The sequence below is a fragment of the Taudactylus pleione genome, unplaced genomic scaffold (assembly GCF_031769625.1).
Source record: "Taudactylus pleione unplaced genomic scaffold, aTauple2 ptg000011l, whole genome shotgun sequence".
Taxonomy (NCBI): domain Eukaryota; kingdom Metazoa; phylum Chordata; class Amphibia; order Anura; family Myobatrachidae; genus Taudactylus; species Taudactylus pleione.
This window is the reverse complement of record NW_028284414.1, coordinates 305,746-323,129: the sequence shown is the minus strand read 5'-3', so window position 1 is coordinate 323,129 and position 17,384 is coordinate 305,746. Positions and strand designations below refer to the sequence as shown.

At 49.9% G+C, this 17,384-nt stretch overlaps 1 protein-coding gene across 1 annotated transcript in view; it reads left to right on the top strand.

Annotated features, from left to right (window-relative positions):
- Nucleotides 1-17,384, top strand: part of SUSD4 (sushi domain containing 4) — a 341,394-nt gene that overhangs the window by 237,266 nt on the left and 86,744 nt on the right. Inside the window, exon 9 of the mRNA XM_088467876.1 lies at nt 16,268-16,456. Coding sequence (XP_088324002.1) covers nt 16,268-16,456 — 189 coding nt within the window. The remainder of the gene's footprint in view (nt 1-16,267; nt 16,457-17,384) is intronic.

Sequence of the window (17,384 nt, the reverse complement as noted above, 5' to 3'; positions counted from 1 at the left end):
ATAATGGGCTATTGACAAGTACTAAGCTGGTGCCGCGTACTGAGCTAGTGCCACATATTGGGCTGTTTTCATGTACTAAGCTGGTGCCGCGTACGGACCTAGTGCCACATAATGGGCTGTTGTCATGTACTAAGCTGGTGCCGCATACTGAGCTAGTGCCACATAATGGGCTGTTGTCATGGACTAAGCTGGTGCCGCGTACTGAGCTAGTGCCACATAATGGGCTGTTGTCATGTACAAAGCTGGTGCCGATTACTGAGCTTGTGCCACATAATGGGCTGTTGTCATGTACTGAGCTGGTGCCGCGTACTGAGCTAGTGCCACATAATGGGCTGTTGTCATGTACTAAGCTGGTGCCACGTACTGAGCTAGTGCCACACAATGGGCTGTTGTCATGTACTGTGCTGGTGCCGCGTACTGAGCTAGTGCCACATAATTGGCTGTTGTCATGTACTAAGCTGGTGCCGCGTACTGAACTAGTGCCACATAAAGGGCTATTGTCATGTACTAAGCTGGTGCCCCGTACTGAGCTAGTGCCACATAATGGGCTGTTGTCATGTACTAAGCTAGTCCCGCGTACTGAGCTAGTGCCACATAATGGGCTGTTGTCATATACTAAGCTGGTGCCGTGTACTGAGCTAGTGCCACATAATGGGCTGTTGTCATGTACTAAGCTGGTGCAGCGTACTGAGCTAGTGCCACATAATGGGCTGTTGTCATGTACAAAGCTGGTGCCGCCTACTGACCTGGTGCTCCTTACTGAGCTGGTGCCGCGTACTGAGCTAGTGCCACATAATGGGCTGTGGTCATGTACTAAGCTGGTGCTGCGTACTGACCTGGTGCCACATAATGGGCTGTTGTCATGTACAAAGCTGGTGCCACATCCTGAGCTAATGCCACATAATTGGCTATTGTCATGTGCTAAGCTGGTGCCACATAATGCGCTGTTGTCATGTACTAAGCTGGTGCAATATAATTGGCTGTAGTCATGTACTAAGTAGGTGCCGCGTACTGAGATAGTGCCACATAATGGGCTGTTGTCATGTACTAAGCTGGTGCCACGTACTGAGCTAGTGCCACATAATGGGCTGTTGTCATGTACTAAGCTGGTGCCGCATACTGACCTGGTGCTCCTTACTGAGCTGGTGCCGCGTACTGAGCTAGTGCCACATAGTGGGCTGTTGTCATGTACTAAGCTGGTGCCGCATACTGAGCTAGTGCCTCATAATGGGCTGTTGTCATGTACTAAGCTGGTGCCTCATACTGAGCTAGTGCCATATAATGGGCTGTTGTCATGTACTAAGCTGGTGCCGTGTTCTGAGCTAGTGCCACATAATGGGCTGTTGTCATGTACTGAGCTAGTGCCACATAATGGGCTGTTGTCATGTACTGAGCTAGTGCCACATAATGGGCTGTTATCATGTACTAAGCTGGTGCCGCGTACTTCGCTAGTGCCACATAATGGGCTGTTGTCATGTACTATCCTGTTGCCATGTACTGAGCTAGTGCCACATAATGGGCTGTTGTCATGTACTAAGCTGGTGCAGCATACTGAGCTAGTTCCACATAATGGGCTGTTGTCATGTACTAAGCTGGTGCCGTGTACTGAGCTAGTGCCACATAATGGGCTGTTGTCATGTACTAGGCTGGTGCAGTGTACTGAGCTAGTGCCACATAATGGGCTGTTGTCATGTACTAAGCTGATGCCGCGTACTGACCTGGTGCTCCTTACTGAGCTGGTGCCGCGTACTAAGCTAGTGCCACATAATGGGCTGTTGTCATGTGCTAAGCTGGTGCCATGTACTGAGCTAGTGCCACATAATGGGCTGTTGTCATGTACTAAGCTGGTGCCACGTACTGAGCTAGTGCCACATAATGGGCTGTTGTCATGTACTAAGCTGGTGCCACGTACTGAGCTAGTGCCACATAATGGGCTGTGCTCATGTACTAAGCTGGTGCCGCATACTGAGTTAGTGCCAGATAACGGGCTGTTGTCATGTACTAAGCTGGTGCCACATACTGAGCTAGTGCCACATAATGGGCTGTTGTCATGTACTAAGCTGGTGCCGCGTACTGAGCTAGTGCCACAAAATGGGCTATTGTCATGTACTAAGCTGGTGCCACATAATGGGCTGTTGTCATGTACTAAGCTGGTGCCACATAATGGGCTGTTGTCATGTACTAAGTTGGTTCCACGTACTGAGCTAGTGCCACATAATGGGCTGTTGTCATGTACTAAGCTGGTGCCATGTACTGAGCTAGTGCCACATAATGGGCTGTTGTCATGTACTAAGCTGGTGCCGCATACTGACCTGGTGCTCCTTACTGAGCTGGTGCTGCGTACTAAGCTAGTGCCACATAATGGGCTGTTGTCATGTACTAAGCTGGTGCCACGTACTGAGCTAGTGCCACATAATGGGTTGTTGTCATGTACTAAGCTGGTGCCACGTTCTGAGCTAGTGCCACATAATGGGCTGTTCTCATGTACTAAGCTGGTGCCACGTACTGAGCTAGTGCCACATAATGTGCTGTTGTCTTTTACTAAGCTGGTGCCGCATACTGACCTGGTGCTCCTTACTGAGCTGGTGCTGCGTACTGAGCTAGTGCCATATAATGGGCTATTGTCATGTACTAAGATGGTGCCACGTACTGAGCTAGTGCCACATAATGGGTTGTTGTCATGTACTTAGCTGGTGCCACGTACTGAGCTAGTGCCACATAATGGGCTGTTGTCATGTACTAAGCTGGTGCCACGTACTGAGCTAGTGCCATTTAATGGGCTGTTGTCATGTACTAAGCTGGTGCCATGTACTAAGCTGGTGCCGTGTTCTGAGCTAGTGCCAAATAATGAGCCGTTGTCATGTACTAAGCTGGTGCCACGTACTGAGCTAGTGCCACATAATGTGCTGTGGTCATGTAATAAGCTGGTGCCGCGTAATGACCTGGTGCTCCTTATAGAGCTGGTGCCGCGTACTGAGCAAGTGCCACATAATGGGCTGTTGTCATGTACTGAGCTGGTGCTAATTACTGAGCTAGTGCCACATAATGAGCTGTTGTCATGTACTAAGCTAGTCCCGCGTACTGAGCTAGTGCCACATAATGGGCTGTTGTCATGTACTAAGCTGGTGCCATGTACTGAGCTAGTGCCACATAATGGGCTGTTGTCATGTACTAAGCTGGTGCCGCATACTGAGCTAGTGCCTGATAATGGGCTGTTGTCATGTACTAAGCTGGTGCCACGTACTGAGCTAGTGCCACATAATGGGCTGTTGTCATGTACTAAGCTGGTGCCGCGTTCTGAGCTAGTGCCACATAATGGGCTGTTGTCATGTACTAAGCTGGTGCCACGTACTGAGCTAGTGCCACATAATAGGCTGTTGTCTTTTACTAAGCTGGTGCCGCATACTGACCTGGTGCTCCTTACTGAGCTGGTGCTGCGTACTGAGCTAGTGCCACATAATGGGTTGTTGTCATGTACTAAGCTGGTGCCACGTACTGAGCTAGTGCCACATAATGGGCTGTTGTCATGTACTAAGCTGGTGCCACGTACTGAGCTAGTGCCACTTAATGGGCTGTTGTCATGTACTAAGCTGGTGCCGCATACTGAGCTAGTGCCACATAATGGGCTGTTGTCATGTACTAAGCTGGTGCCACGTTCTGAGCTAGTGCCACATAATGGGCTATTGACAAGTACTAAGCTGGTGCCGCATACTGAGCTAGTACCACATATTGGGCTGTTTTCATGTACTAAGCTGGTGCCGCGTACTGACCTAGTGCCACATAATGGGCTGTTGTCATGTACTAAGCTGGTGCCGCATACTGAGCTAGTGCCACATAATGGGCTGTTGTCATGGACTAAGCTGGTGCCGCGTACTGAGCTAGTGCCACATAATGGGCTGTTGTCATGTACAAAGCTGGTGCCGATTACTGAGCTTGTGCCACATAATGGGCTGTTGTCATGTACTGAGCTGGTGCCGCGTACTGAGCTAGTGCCACATAATGGGCTGTTGTCATGTACTAAGCTGGTGCCGCGTACTGAGCTAGTGCCACACAATGGGCTGTTGTCCTGGTGCCGCTTACTGAGCTAGTGCCACATAATTGGCTGTTGTCATGTACTAAGCTGGTGCCGCGTACTGAACTAGTGCCACATAAAGGGCTATTGTCATGTACTAAGCTGGTGCCCCGTACTGAGCTAGTGCCACATAATGGGCTGTTGTCATGTACTAAGCTGGTGCCGCGTACTGAGCTAGTGCCACATAATGGGCTGTTGTCATGTACTAAGCTAGTCCCGCGTACTGAGCTAGTGCCACATAATGGGCTGTTGTCATATACTAAGCTGGTGCCGTGTACTGAGCTAGTGCCACATAATGGGCTGTTGTCATGTACTAAGCTGGTGCAGCGTACTGAGCTAGTGCCACATAATGGGCTGTTGTCATGTACAAAGCTGGTGCCACATCCTGAGCTAATGCCACATAATTGGCTATTGTCATGTGCTAAGCTGGTGCCACATAATGCGCTGTTGTCATGTACTAAGCTGGTGCAATATAATTGGCTGTAGTCATGTACTAAGTAGGTGCCGCGTACTGAGCTAGTGCCACATAATGGGCTGTTGTCATGTACTAAGCTGGTGCCACGTACTGAGCTAGTGCCACATAATGGGCTGTTGTCATGTACTAAGCTGGTGCCGCATACTGACCTGGTGCTCCTTACTGAGCTGGTGCCGCGTACTGAGCTAGTGCCACATAGTGGGCTGTTGTCATGTACTAAGCTGGTGCCGCATACTGAGCTAGTGCCTCATAATGGGCTGTTGTCATGTACTAAGCTGGTGCCTCATACTGAGCTAGTGCCATATAATGGGCTGTTGTCATGTACTAAGCTGGTGCCGTGTTCTGAGCTAGTGCCACATAATGGGCTGGTGCCGTGTACTGAGCTAGTGCCACATAATGGGCTGTTGTCATGTACTAGGCTGGTGCAGTGTACTGAGCTAGTGCCACATAATGGGCTGTTGTCATGTACTAAGCTGGTGCCGCGTACTGACCTGGTGCTCCTTACTGAGCTGGTGCCGCGTACTAAGCTAGTGCCACATAATGGGCTGTTGTCATGTGCTAAGCTGGTGCCATGTACTGAGCTAGTGCCACATAATGGGCTGTTGTCATGTACTAAGCTGGTGCCACGTACTGAGCTAGTGCCACATAATGGGCTGTTGTCATGTACTAAGCTGGTGCCACGTACTGAGCTAGTGCCACATAATGGGCTGTGCTCATGTACTAAGCTGGTGCCGCATACTGAGCTAGTGCCAGATAACGGGCTGTTGTCATGTACTAAGCTGGTGCCACATACTGAGCTAGTGCCACATAATGGGCTGTTGTCATGTACTAAGCTGGTGCTGCGTACTGAGCTAGTGCCACATAATGGGCTATTGTCATGTACTAAGATGGTGCCACATAATGGGCTGTTGTCATGTACTAAGCTGGTGCCACATAATGGGCTGTTGTCATGTACTAAGTTGGTTCCACGTACTGAGCTAGTGCCACATAATGGGCTGTTGTCATGTACTAAGCTGGTGCCATGTACTGAGCTAGTGCCACATAATGGGCTGTTGTCATGTACTAAGCTGGTGCCGCATACTGACCTGGTGCTCCTTACTGAGCTGGTGCTGCGTACTAAGCTAGTGCCACATAATGGGCTGTTGTCATGTACTAAGCTGGTGCCACGTACTGAGCTAGTGCCACATAATGGGTTGTTGTCATGTACTAAGCTGGTGCCACGTTCTGAGCTAGTGCCACATAATGGGCTGTTCTCATGTACTAAGCTGGTGCCACGTACTGAGCTAGTGCCACATAATGGGCTGTTGTCTTTTACTAAGCTGGTGCCGCATACTGACCTGGTGCTCCTTACTGAGCTGGTGCTGCGTACTGAGCTAGTGCCATATAATGGGCTGTTGTCATGTACTAAGCTGGTGCCACGTACTGAGCTAGTGCCACATAATGGGTTGTTGTCATGTACTTAGCTGGTGCCACGTACTGAGCTAGTGCCACATAATGGGCTGTTGTCATGTACTAAGCTGGTGCCACGTACTGAGCTAGTGCCATTTAATGGGCTGTTGTCATGTACTAAGCTGGTGCCGTGTTCTGAGCTAGTGCCACATAATGAGCCGTTGTCATGTACTAAGCTGGTGCCACGTACTGAGCTAGTGCCACATAATGTGCTGTGGTCATGTAATAAGCTGGTGCCATGTAATGACCTGGTGCTCCTTATAGAGCTGGTGCCGCGTACTGAGCAAGTGCCACATAATGGGCTGTTGTCATGTACTGAGCTGGTGCTACTTACTGAGCTAGTGCCACATAATGAGCTGTTGTCATGTACTAAGCTAGTCCCGCATACTGAGCTAGTGCCACATAATGGGCTGTTGTCATGTACTAAGCTGGTGCCGTGTACTGAGCTAGTGCCACATAATGGGCTGTTGTCATGTACTAAGCTGGTGCCGCATACTGAGCTAGTGCCTGATAATGGGCTGTTGTCATGTACTAAGCTGGTGCCACGTACTGAGCTAGTGCCACATAATGGGCTGTTGTCATGTACTAAGCTGGTGCCGCGTTCTGAGCTAGTGCCACATAATGGGCTGTTGTCATGTACTAAGCTGGTGCCACGTACTGAGCTAGTGCCACATAATGGGCTGTTGTCTTTTACTAAGCTGGTGCCGCATACTGACCTGGTGCTCCTTACTGAGCTGGTGCTGCGTACTGAGCTAGTGCCACATAATGGGTTGTTGTCATGTACTAAGCTGGTGCCACGTACTGAGCTAGTGCCACATAATGGGCTGTTGTCATGTACTAAGCTGGTGCCACGTACTGAGCTAGTGCCACTTAATGGGCTGTTGTCATGTACTAAGCTGGTGCCGCATACTGAGCTAGTGCCACATAATGGGCTGTTGTCATGTACTCAGCTGGTGCCGTGTTCTGAGCTAGTGCCACATAATGAGCTGTTGTCATGTACTAAGCTGGTGCCACGTACTGAGCTAGTGCCACACAATGTGCTGTGGTCATGTACTAAGCTGGTGCCGCGTAATGACCTGGTGCTCCTTATTGAGCTGGTGCCGCGTACTGAGCAAGTGCCACATAATGGGCTGTTGTCATGTACTGAGCTGGTGCTACGTACTGAGCTAGTGCCACATAATGGGCTGTTGTCATGTACTAAGCTAGTCCCGCGTACTGAGCTAGTGCCACATAATGGGCTGTTGTCATGTACTAAGCTGGTGCCGTGTACTGAGCTAGTGCCACATAATGGGCTGTTGTCATGTACTAAGCTGGTGCAGCGTACTGAGCTAGTGCCACATAATGGGCTGTTGTCATGTACTAAGCTGGTGCCGCATACTGAGCTAGTGCCAGATAATGGGCTGTTGTCATGTACTTAGCTGGTGCCACGTACTGAGCTAGTGCCACATAATGGGCTGTTGTCATGTACTAAGCTGTTGCCATGTACTGAGCTAGTGCCACATAATGGGCTGTTGTCATGTACTAAGTTGGTTCCACGTACTGAGCTAGTGCCACTTAATGGGCTGTTGTCATGTACTAAGCTGGTGCCGCATACTGAGCTAGAGCCACATAATGAGCTGTTGTCATGTACTAAGCTCGTGCCACGTACTGAGCTAGTGCCACATAATGTGCTGTGGTCATGTACTAAGCTGGTGCTGCGTAATGACCTGGTGCTCCTTATTGAGCTGGTGCCGCGTACTGAGCAAGTGCCACATAATGGACTGTTGTCATGTACTGAGCTGGTGCTACGTACTGAGCTAGTGCCACATAATGGGCTGTTGTCATGTACTAAGCTAGTCCCGCGTACTGAGCTAGTGCCACATAATGGGCTGTTGTCATGTACTAAGCTGGTGCCGTGTACTGAGCTAGTGCCACATAATGGGCTGTTGTCATGTACTAAGCTGGTGCAGCGTACTGAGCTAGTGCCACATAATGGGCTGTTGTCATGTACAAAGCAGGTGCCGCCTACTGACCTGGTGCTCCTTACTGAGCTGGTGCCGCGTACTGAGCTAGTGCCACATAATGGGCTGTGGTCATGTACTAAGCTGGTGCCGCGTACTGACCTGGTGCCACATAATGGGCTGTTGTCATGTACTAAGCTGGTGCCGCATCCTGAGCTAATGCCATATAATTGGCTATTGTCATGTGCTAAGCTGGTGCCACATAATGCGCTGTTGTCATGTACTAAGCTGGTGCAACATAATGGGCTGTAGTCATGTACTAATTTGGTGCCGCGTACTGAGCTAGTGCCACATAATGGGCTGTTGTCATGTACTAAGCTGGTGCCGCATACTGAGCTAGTGCCACATAATGGGCTGTTGTCATGTACTCAGCTGGTGCCGTGTTCTGAGCTAGTGCCACATAATGAGCTGTTGTCATGTACTAAGCTGGTGCCACGTACTGAGCTAGTGCCACATAATGTGCTGTGGTCATGTACTAAACTGGTGCCGCGTAATGACCTGGTGCTCCTTATTGAGCTGGTGCCGCGTACTGAGCATGTGCCACATAATGGGCTGTTGTCATGTACTGAGCTGGTGCTACGTACTGAGCTAGTGCCACATAATGGGCTGTTGTCATGTACTAAGCTAGTCCCGCGTACTGAGCTAGTGCCACATAATGGGCTGTTGTCATGTACTAAGCTGGTGCCGTGTACTGAGCTAATGCCACATAATGGGCTGTTGTCATGTACTAAGCTGGTGCAGCGTACTGAGCTAGTGCCACATAATGGGCTGTTGTCATGTACAAAGCTGGTGCCGCCTACTGACCTGGTGCTCCTTACTGAGCTGGTGCCGCGTACTGAGCTAGTGCCACATAATGGGCTGTGGTCATGTACTAAGCTGGTGCCGCGTACTGACCTGGTGCCACATAATGGGCTGTTGTCATGTACTAAGCTGGTGCCGCATCCTGAGCTAATGCCATATAATTGGCTATTGTCATGTGCTAAGCTGGTGCCACATAATGCTCTGTTGTCATGTACTAAGCTGGTGCAACATAATGGGCTGTAGTCATGTACTAATTTGGTGCCGCGTACTGAGCTAGTGCCACATAATGGGTTGTTGTCATGTACTAAGCTGGTGCCACGTACTGAGCTAGTGCCACATAATGGGCTGTTGTCATGTACTAAGCTGGTGCCGCATACTGACCTGGTGCTCCTTACTGAGCTGGTGCCGCGTACTGAGCTAGTGCCACATAATGGGCTGTTGTCATGTACTAAGCTGGTGCCACGTACTGAGCTAGTGCCACATAATGGGCTATTGTCATGTACTAAGCTGGTGCCGCATACTGAGCTAGTGCCACATAATGGGCTGTTGTCATGTACTAAGCTGGTGCCTCGTACTGAGCTAGTGCCACATAATGGGCTGTTGTCATGTACTAAGCTGGTGCCATGTACTGAGCTAGTGCCACATAATGGACTGTTGTCATGTACTGAGCTAGTGCCACATAATGGGCTGTTGTCATGTACTGAGCTAGTGCCACATAATGGGCTGTTATCATGTACTAAGCTGGTGCCTCGTACTGAGCTAGTGCCACATAATGGGCTGTTGTCATGTACTAAGCTGGTGCCGTGTACTGAGCTAGTGCCACATAATGGGCTGTTGTCATGTACTAAGCTGGTGCCGTGTACTGAGCTAGTGCCACATAATGGGCTGTTGTCATGTACTAGGCTGGTGCCGTGTACTGAGCTAGTGCCACATAATGGGCTGTTGTCATGTACTAAGCTGGTGCCGTGTACTGACCTGGTGCTCCTTACTGATTTGGTGCCGCGTACTAAGCTAGTGCCACATAATGGGCTGTTGTCATGTACTAAGCTGGTGCCACGTACTGAGCTAGTGCCACATAATGGGCTGTTGTCATGTACTAAGCTGGTGCCGCATACTGAGCTAGTGCCAGATAATGGGCTGTTGTCATGTACTTAGCTGGTGCCACGTACTGAGCTAGTGCCACATAATGGGCTGTTGTCATGTACTAAGCTGTTGTCATGTACTGAGCTAGTGCCACATAATGGGCTGTTGTCATGTTCTAAGTTGGTTCCACGTACTGAGCTAGTGCCACATAATGGGCTGTTGTCATGTACTAAGCTGGTGCCATGTACTGAGCTAGTGCCACATAATGGGCTGTTGTCATGTACTAAGCTGGTGCCGCATACTGACCTGGTGCTCCTTACTGAGCTGGTGCTGCGTACTGAGCTAGTGCCACATAATGGGCTGTTGTCATGTACTAAGCTGGTGCCACGTACTGAGCTAGTGCCACATAATGGGCTGTTGTCATGTACTAAGTTGGTGCCACGTACTGAGCTAGTGCCACATAATGGGCTGTTGTCATGTAGTAAGCTGGTGCCACGTACTGAGCTAGTGCCACTTAATGGGCTGTTGTCATGTACTAAGCTGATGCCGTGTACTGAGCTAGTGCCACATAATGAGCTGTTGTCATGTACTCAGCTGGTGCCATGTACTGAGCTAGTGCCACATAATGGGCTATTGTCATGTACTAAGCTGGTGCCACGTACTGAGCTAGTGCCACATAATGGGCTGTTGTCATGTACTAAGCTGGTGCCGCGTACTGAGCTCGTGCCGCGTACTGAGCTAGTGCCACATAATGGGCTATTGTCATGTACTAAGGTGGTGCCACATAATGGGCTGTTGTCATGTACTAAGCTGGTGCCACATAATGGGCTGTTGTCATGTACTAAGTTGGTGCCGCATACTGAGCTAGTGCCACATAATGGGCTGTTGTCATGTACTAAGCTGGCGCCACGTACTGAGCTAGTGCCACATAATGGGCTGTTGTCATGTACTAAGTTGGTGCTGCGTACTGAGCTAGTGCCACATAATGGGCTGTTGTCATGTACTAAGCTGGTGCCACATACTGAACTAGTCCCACATGATGGGCTGTTATGTACTAAGCTGGTGCTACGTACTGAAAATGGTTTAATTATGGTTGAACAAGATAAATGTAAACTTGCTCTTTGGGGGTGGCCACATATTTATGTGCAATAGAGACAACTGTAGAGTACATTGGTCACAGGGTGCCCCAAGCTGTGCTCAGCACTGTACATGTACCATAGCCGCACATTTTCGGAGCATCCTATTGCTGGTAACATTACAGTATGTTTATTTGTATTCCACTTTATATCACACAGAAGGTTCTTTATAGATGTTGAAAGTCTTCTTTTCACCTGAGACCAGAAACTTCTATAAAGAAACAAATCAACATTACAGTCATTCAATTTTAACTGATCACTGTTTGCAATAACAAACCACAATGTGACTACTTCTATATTGTGGTATTTATCTGCACACTATGCAGAACTAGGAGCGTTGTTATTTATTTTGTGGAGGGCCATAAATCCCAGCGTCAATAATCTGATTTCTTATTGATTGCTGTTCAGAATGCGTTGAGTATATTATATATAGATGTATATAGAGGAAGATAAATGGCAGTAATAGCTCAGCCAAGAATCTATTAGGTACCTATTACCCTGCTGTATGGCTCGCCCTGGTCAATATTAGCTTACAAAGAGCTGCGAGCAGTGGGCCTGATTCAGAGCCGGACGCTATTTGTGCTCGCTCCTTCAGAAAAAGGGGCCGGATATTTAAATTGAGCGCTCGCTCTTTGCTGTCTGTTGACGCCTTTATGTCTGAGCGAGCGAACGAAATATGCGCTCGCTCTTTTGTAAAGACGCCCCCTGGCCGCTCGCATCCTACGTCGTCTCCGCTATTTATTAGATTAATCGAGTACATCGAAAGGCGTCTGAACTGCTCGCAGTGCTTGTGGTAGGATTTTCCTACCGCAATCATGCGAACAGTTCAGGCTAAGAGACAACCAAGTGACGTGGTCGATGACGCTGCTTTGTTAATTATGTACACCCTTAAAACGCCCGTTTTGACCGTTTGGCACGCCTTCGTTCGGATCTCCACTCCCCGTTTTCAAGCACCTTCCCCTGTTACCACCCACAAACGCCTCATCCTGTCACTCAAATTAGCAGCCACTCGCTATTTTGCGAGCGCTCGATTTCCGACCGCACTGACTGCTCGGAGCGAACGAGCGGCCGCTCTGAATCAGGCCCAGTGTCTGATCTGCATGTATGATATAGTGTAGTGTAGTACACCCAAAGTGCCTACAGGGGGAGACTGTGCAAGAACACTCTATTCAGTTTATTAACATAGGAGGAATGTTCTAACAACAGTATTTCAGATACTGTGCAGCATTAACTATTTCAGTGTATTTCTAAATTAATTAGTGCATATTTTTAAAATACTTTTATTTGTTTCTTTTTTCCTTATCCTAGCAGAGGGAAGATGACCCCAAAGGTGCTCAGAAACTTTTTTGGTTCCTAGTAAACTAATGGATTGAAATCTTATTCATAATGTCTAAGCCCCTAAAAATACTGTCTACATTGTGTGGGGGAGATGGAGGAACTTTAATTGAACCTCTGTGGTCAGGTTGGAAATCCAAATACAGGGGCCTACAGTATTTATCATTGGTGGCAGCGGAGGTACAGAAAAATAAAGATGGTTTGTGCAAAGTATCATTTTATGAAAACCAGCCAGGGAGGAGTATGGAGGCTGCCAGGGAGGAGTATGGAGGCTGTCGGGGAGGAATATGGAGGCTGCCAGGGAGGAGTATGGAGGCTGCCGGGGAGGAGTATGGAGGCTGCCAGGGAGGAGTATGGAGGCTGCCAGGGAGGAGTATGGAGGCTGCCGGGGAGGAGTATGGAGGCTGTCGGGGAGGAGTATGGAGGCTGCCGGGGAGGAGTATGGAAGCTGCCGGGGAGGAGTATGGAGGCTCCCGGGGAGGAGTATAGAAGCTGTTCGGGGAGGAGTATGGAGGCTCCCAGGGAGGAGTATGGAAGCTGCCGGAAGAGGAGTATAGAAGCTGCCGGGGAGGAGTCTGGAGACTGCCGGGGAGGAATATGGAGGCTGCTGGGGAGGAGTATAGAAGCTGCCGGGGAGGAGTATGGAGGCTGCCGGGGAGGAGTATGGAGGCTGCCGGGGAGGAGTATGGAGGCTGCCAGGGAGGAGTATAGAAGCTGCCGGGGAGGAGTATGGAGGCTGCCGGGGAGGTGTATGGAGGCTGCCGGGGAGGAGTATGGAGGCTGCCAGGGAGGAGTATAGAAGCTACCAGGGAGGAGTATGGAGGCTGCCGGGGAGGAGTATGGAGGCTGCCAGGGAGGAGTATAGAAGCTGCCAGGGAGGAGTATGGAAGCTGCCGGGGAGGAGTATGGAGGCCCGCCTGGGAGGAGTATGGAGGCTGCCGGGGAGGAGGCTGCTGCTGGGGAGGAGTATGGAGGCTGCCGGGGAGGAGTATGGAGGCTGCCAGGGAGGAGTATAGAAGCTGCTAGGGAGGAGTATGGAGGCTGCCGGGGAGGAGTATGGAGGCTGCCAGGGAGGAGTATGGAGGCTGCCGGGGAGGAGTATAAAAGCTGCCGGGGAGGAGTATAGAAGCTGCCGGGGAGGAGTATGGAGGCTGCCAGGGAGGTGTATGGAGGCTGCCGGGGAGGAGTATAGAAGCTGCCGGGGAGGAGTATGGAGGCTGCCGGGGAGGAGTATGGAGGCTGCCAGGGAGGAGTATAGAAGCTGCCAGGGAGGAGTATGGAGGCTGCCGGGGAGGTGTATGGAGGCTGCCGGGGAGGAGTATGGAGGCTGCCGGGGAGGAGTATAGAAGCTGCCAGGTAGGAGTATGGAGGCAGCCGGGGAGGAGTATAGAGGCTGCCAGGGAGGAGTATGGAAGCTGCCAGGGAGGAGTATGGAAGCTTCTGGGGAGGAGTATGGAGGCCCGCCGGGGAGGAGTATGGAGGCTGCCGGGGAGGAGTATGGAGGCTGCCGGGGAGGAGGCTGCTGCTGGGGAGGAGTATGGAGGCTGCCGGGGAGGAGTATGGAGGCTGCCAGGGAGGAGTATAGAAGCTGCCAGGGAGGAGTAGGGAGGCTGCCGGGGAGGAGTATGGAGGCTGCCAGGGAGGAGTATAGAAGCTGCCGGGGAGGAGTATGGAGGCCCGCCGGGGAGGAGTATGGAGGCTGCCGGGGAGGAGTATGGAGGCTGCCAGGGAGGAGTATAGAAGCTGCCAGGGAGGAGTATGGAGGCTGCCAGGGAGTAGTATAGAAGCTGCCAGGGAGGAGTATGGAAGCTTCTGGGGAGGAGTATGGAGGCTGTCGGGGAGGAGTATGGAGGCTGCCGGGGAGGTGTCAGACTGTTCTTCGTCAGTGACAATGCCTCCATAGACACAAAGCGCGTAACAGGGCCAAGCTCCAGACAGTTGTGATTTTCAGTTTGGTAAATAGGCCATAACCTAGTGTTACTAACTTTTTAATTTCAGATTCCAGGATGGGGGCATGGCCAAAACTGCAGTAGGGTTATAAGCATATTATCAGATTTCAGCCCATTTTCTTACCAATCAAATAAAGAGCCCAATCATGCCCCTTGATAAGTCCATAATAATTATTATGCGGCATAATGTCCCTATATATGCTTTAGAGCCCCATAATGCCCAGTTATATGCCTCAGAGCCCCCTCATGCCCTTATATCATGCCATTATATACTAGCCCAGAGCCCCCTCATGTCCATTATATGCCACAGAACTCCGTAATGCCCCTGTATATGCCTTGGAGACACTTCATGCCCTTCTGCAATATGCCAGCCCCATCATGCCCCTATATGTACCGCAGAGACACCTCATGCCTCCTAATGTCCTATATATGCCTCAATACCCCCTCTCACCCATTTATATGTCTCAGAGACCCATTCATTAGATATCTGCTTCTTTCAGGCTGATACCCTTAATAAATAGGCCCCAAAATCTCAGTTTTTAAGACTGAAAATCTACAAAAAAATATTTTGTTATTTTCCCAGAATTCAAACCTGACTGTCCTGGAAACTGCGTCTTATTTTACAACCTGCAGTTGTTTTATTTTCTGGTTTTTGATAGGTTGTGTTTTGGTGATATAACCCCTGTGGTTTGGTAACTTCTACCATACCCCACCAATTGTCATTAGGGAACAGGGGCGTGGTATGAGAACATAGGGAGCGTGGTTTGGTAACTTCTACCATACCCCACCAAACAGGGGCGTGGAGTGAGAACATAGGAGGCGTGGTTTGGTAACTTCTACGATATTCCACCAATCGTCATTAGGGAACAGGGGCGTGGTGTGAGAACATAGGGGGCGTGGTTTGGTAACTTCTACCATACTCCACCAATCGTCATTAGGGAACAGGGATGTGGTGTGAGAACATAGGGGGCGTGGTTTGGTAACTTCTACCATACTCCACTAATCGTCATCGTCATTAGGGAACAGGGGCGTGGTGTGAGAACATAGGGGGCGTGGTTTGGTAACTTCTACCATATTCCACCAATCGTCATTAGGGAACATGGGCGTGGAGTGAGGACATAGGGGGTGTGGTTTGGTAACTTCTACCATATTCCACCAATCTTCATTAGGGAACAGGGGCGTGGTGTGAGAACATAGGGGGTGTGGTGTGAGAACATAGGGGGTGTGGTGTGAGAACATAGGGGCGTGGTGTGAGAACATAGGGGGCGTGGTGTGAGAACATAGGGGGTGTGGTGTGGGAATATAGGGGGCGTGGTTTGGTAACTTCTACCATACTCCACCAATCGTCATTAGGGAACATGGGCGTGGAGTGAGGACATAGGGGGCGTGGTTTGGTAACTTCTACCATATTCCACCAATCTTCATTAGGGAACAGGGGCGTGGTGTGAGAACTTAGAGGGTGTGGTGTGAGAACATAGGGGGTGTGGTGTGAGAACATAGGGGCGTGGTGTGAGTACATAGGGGGTGTGGTGTGGAAACATAGGGGGTGTGGTGTGAGAACATAGGGGGTGTGGTGTGGGAACATAAGGGGTGTGGTGTGGAAACATAGGGGGTGTGGTGTGGAAACATAGGGGGTGTGGTGTGAGAACATAGGGGCGTGGTGTGAGTACATAGGGGGTGTGGTGTGGAAACATAGGGGGTGTGGTGTGAGAACATAGGGGGTGTGGTGTGGGAACATAAGGGGTGTGGTTTGGATGAATTGGGGTCTTGGCTAAATTCGCCCCAATTCTCCTAATGGAATTGATGTGAGGGCGAATGCCTCTACATATATTTATCAATGTAAAGTATTTATTAATGTGTTTTATGTAGTACCAACACATTTTTTTGCTAGAATACCTTCCTATTAAATAAACATGTACTTCAGATAAATGCTGCATATAAAGGTTTTGTGTTTTTATTCTCGGCAGGCTGTCTGAGACCCCTGGTTCTCCCCCACAGCTATGTAAATATCTCAGACTTTGACTCTTCGTTTCCTGTGGGGCGAGTGGTGTCCTTCCAGTGTTTCCCTGGGTACAAGCTGGAGGGGGCCGAGTATCTGGAGTGTATGTACAACCTCATCTGGTCAGATGAACCTCCCAGGTGCCTTGATGTGGAAGGTAAAAGCTAATTTTACTTATTTTTTTATTTTAACAGTAATAATGTCAAACGGGGGGCTCTTATGAGCCTGTTGGATGTGATGCACAAAAATGATGATGAAAGAACTTTTTGCAAACATTTATAAAGGGTGGGGGCAAAGTCTATAAGTAGCTTATTCCACTGGTCACATCAGGACACTGCCAGGCCACACTAACACAGCCACACGAGAGGACCGGTCACTGGCTAACCACAACTTACACCCTGTTGTCTGAAATAATCTGTGCTGCTGTGAGCATTCCAATCATCTGACTGGGTACAGGTTGTTCGATAGTTGGGGACATGTTAAAGTCATTTCATGGGACTCTGCTGCTCCCCAGTACATTGTACAGTCTGGGCAGATGTCCCTAAGCACATCACAAACAGCGCGTTTCCATGACACTAATAACTATCCAGCTCTTGGCAATGTGAAGGCAGTCCTCGGAGACCTACAAGGGATTAGTGTAGGTCCCAGGACAATGGCTTTACTTACCCGTGACCCCTCCATATAAACTGTAACTAGCCTCACTGTTGTGCACCCAGGCCCCTGAGCCAAGGAAGGCCCACCCCACACAGACAATTTTCTCAGTGCTTCAGAAATATGGCGTAGACACCACTTTCCCGTAAATATTACAGTAGACTATGGCACAGAGCAGGATTCCTTCCTGGCGGGCCAGGACAGAGATTATACAGGGTAGGGATGATCATCCGTGTGGTTACCATCGATGGTGATATAGCAAGTGGCCATCAATGGTTACCAACTATGCAATGGATGACCATCGATGGTTTCACCAACCAATGGTCATCCCTGTTTTATAACTGGGGGCCAATCAGACCATGAGGGCAAGGCTTCATAGGTGTCAGGGGGTGGAGCTATGGGCCTGATTCAGACCCACTCGCGAGCGGCTGTCC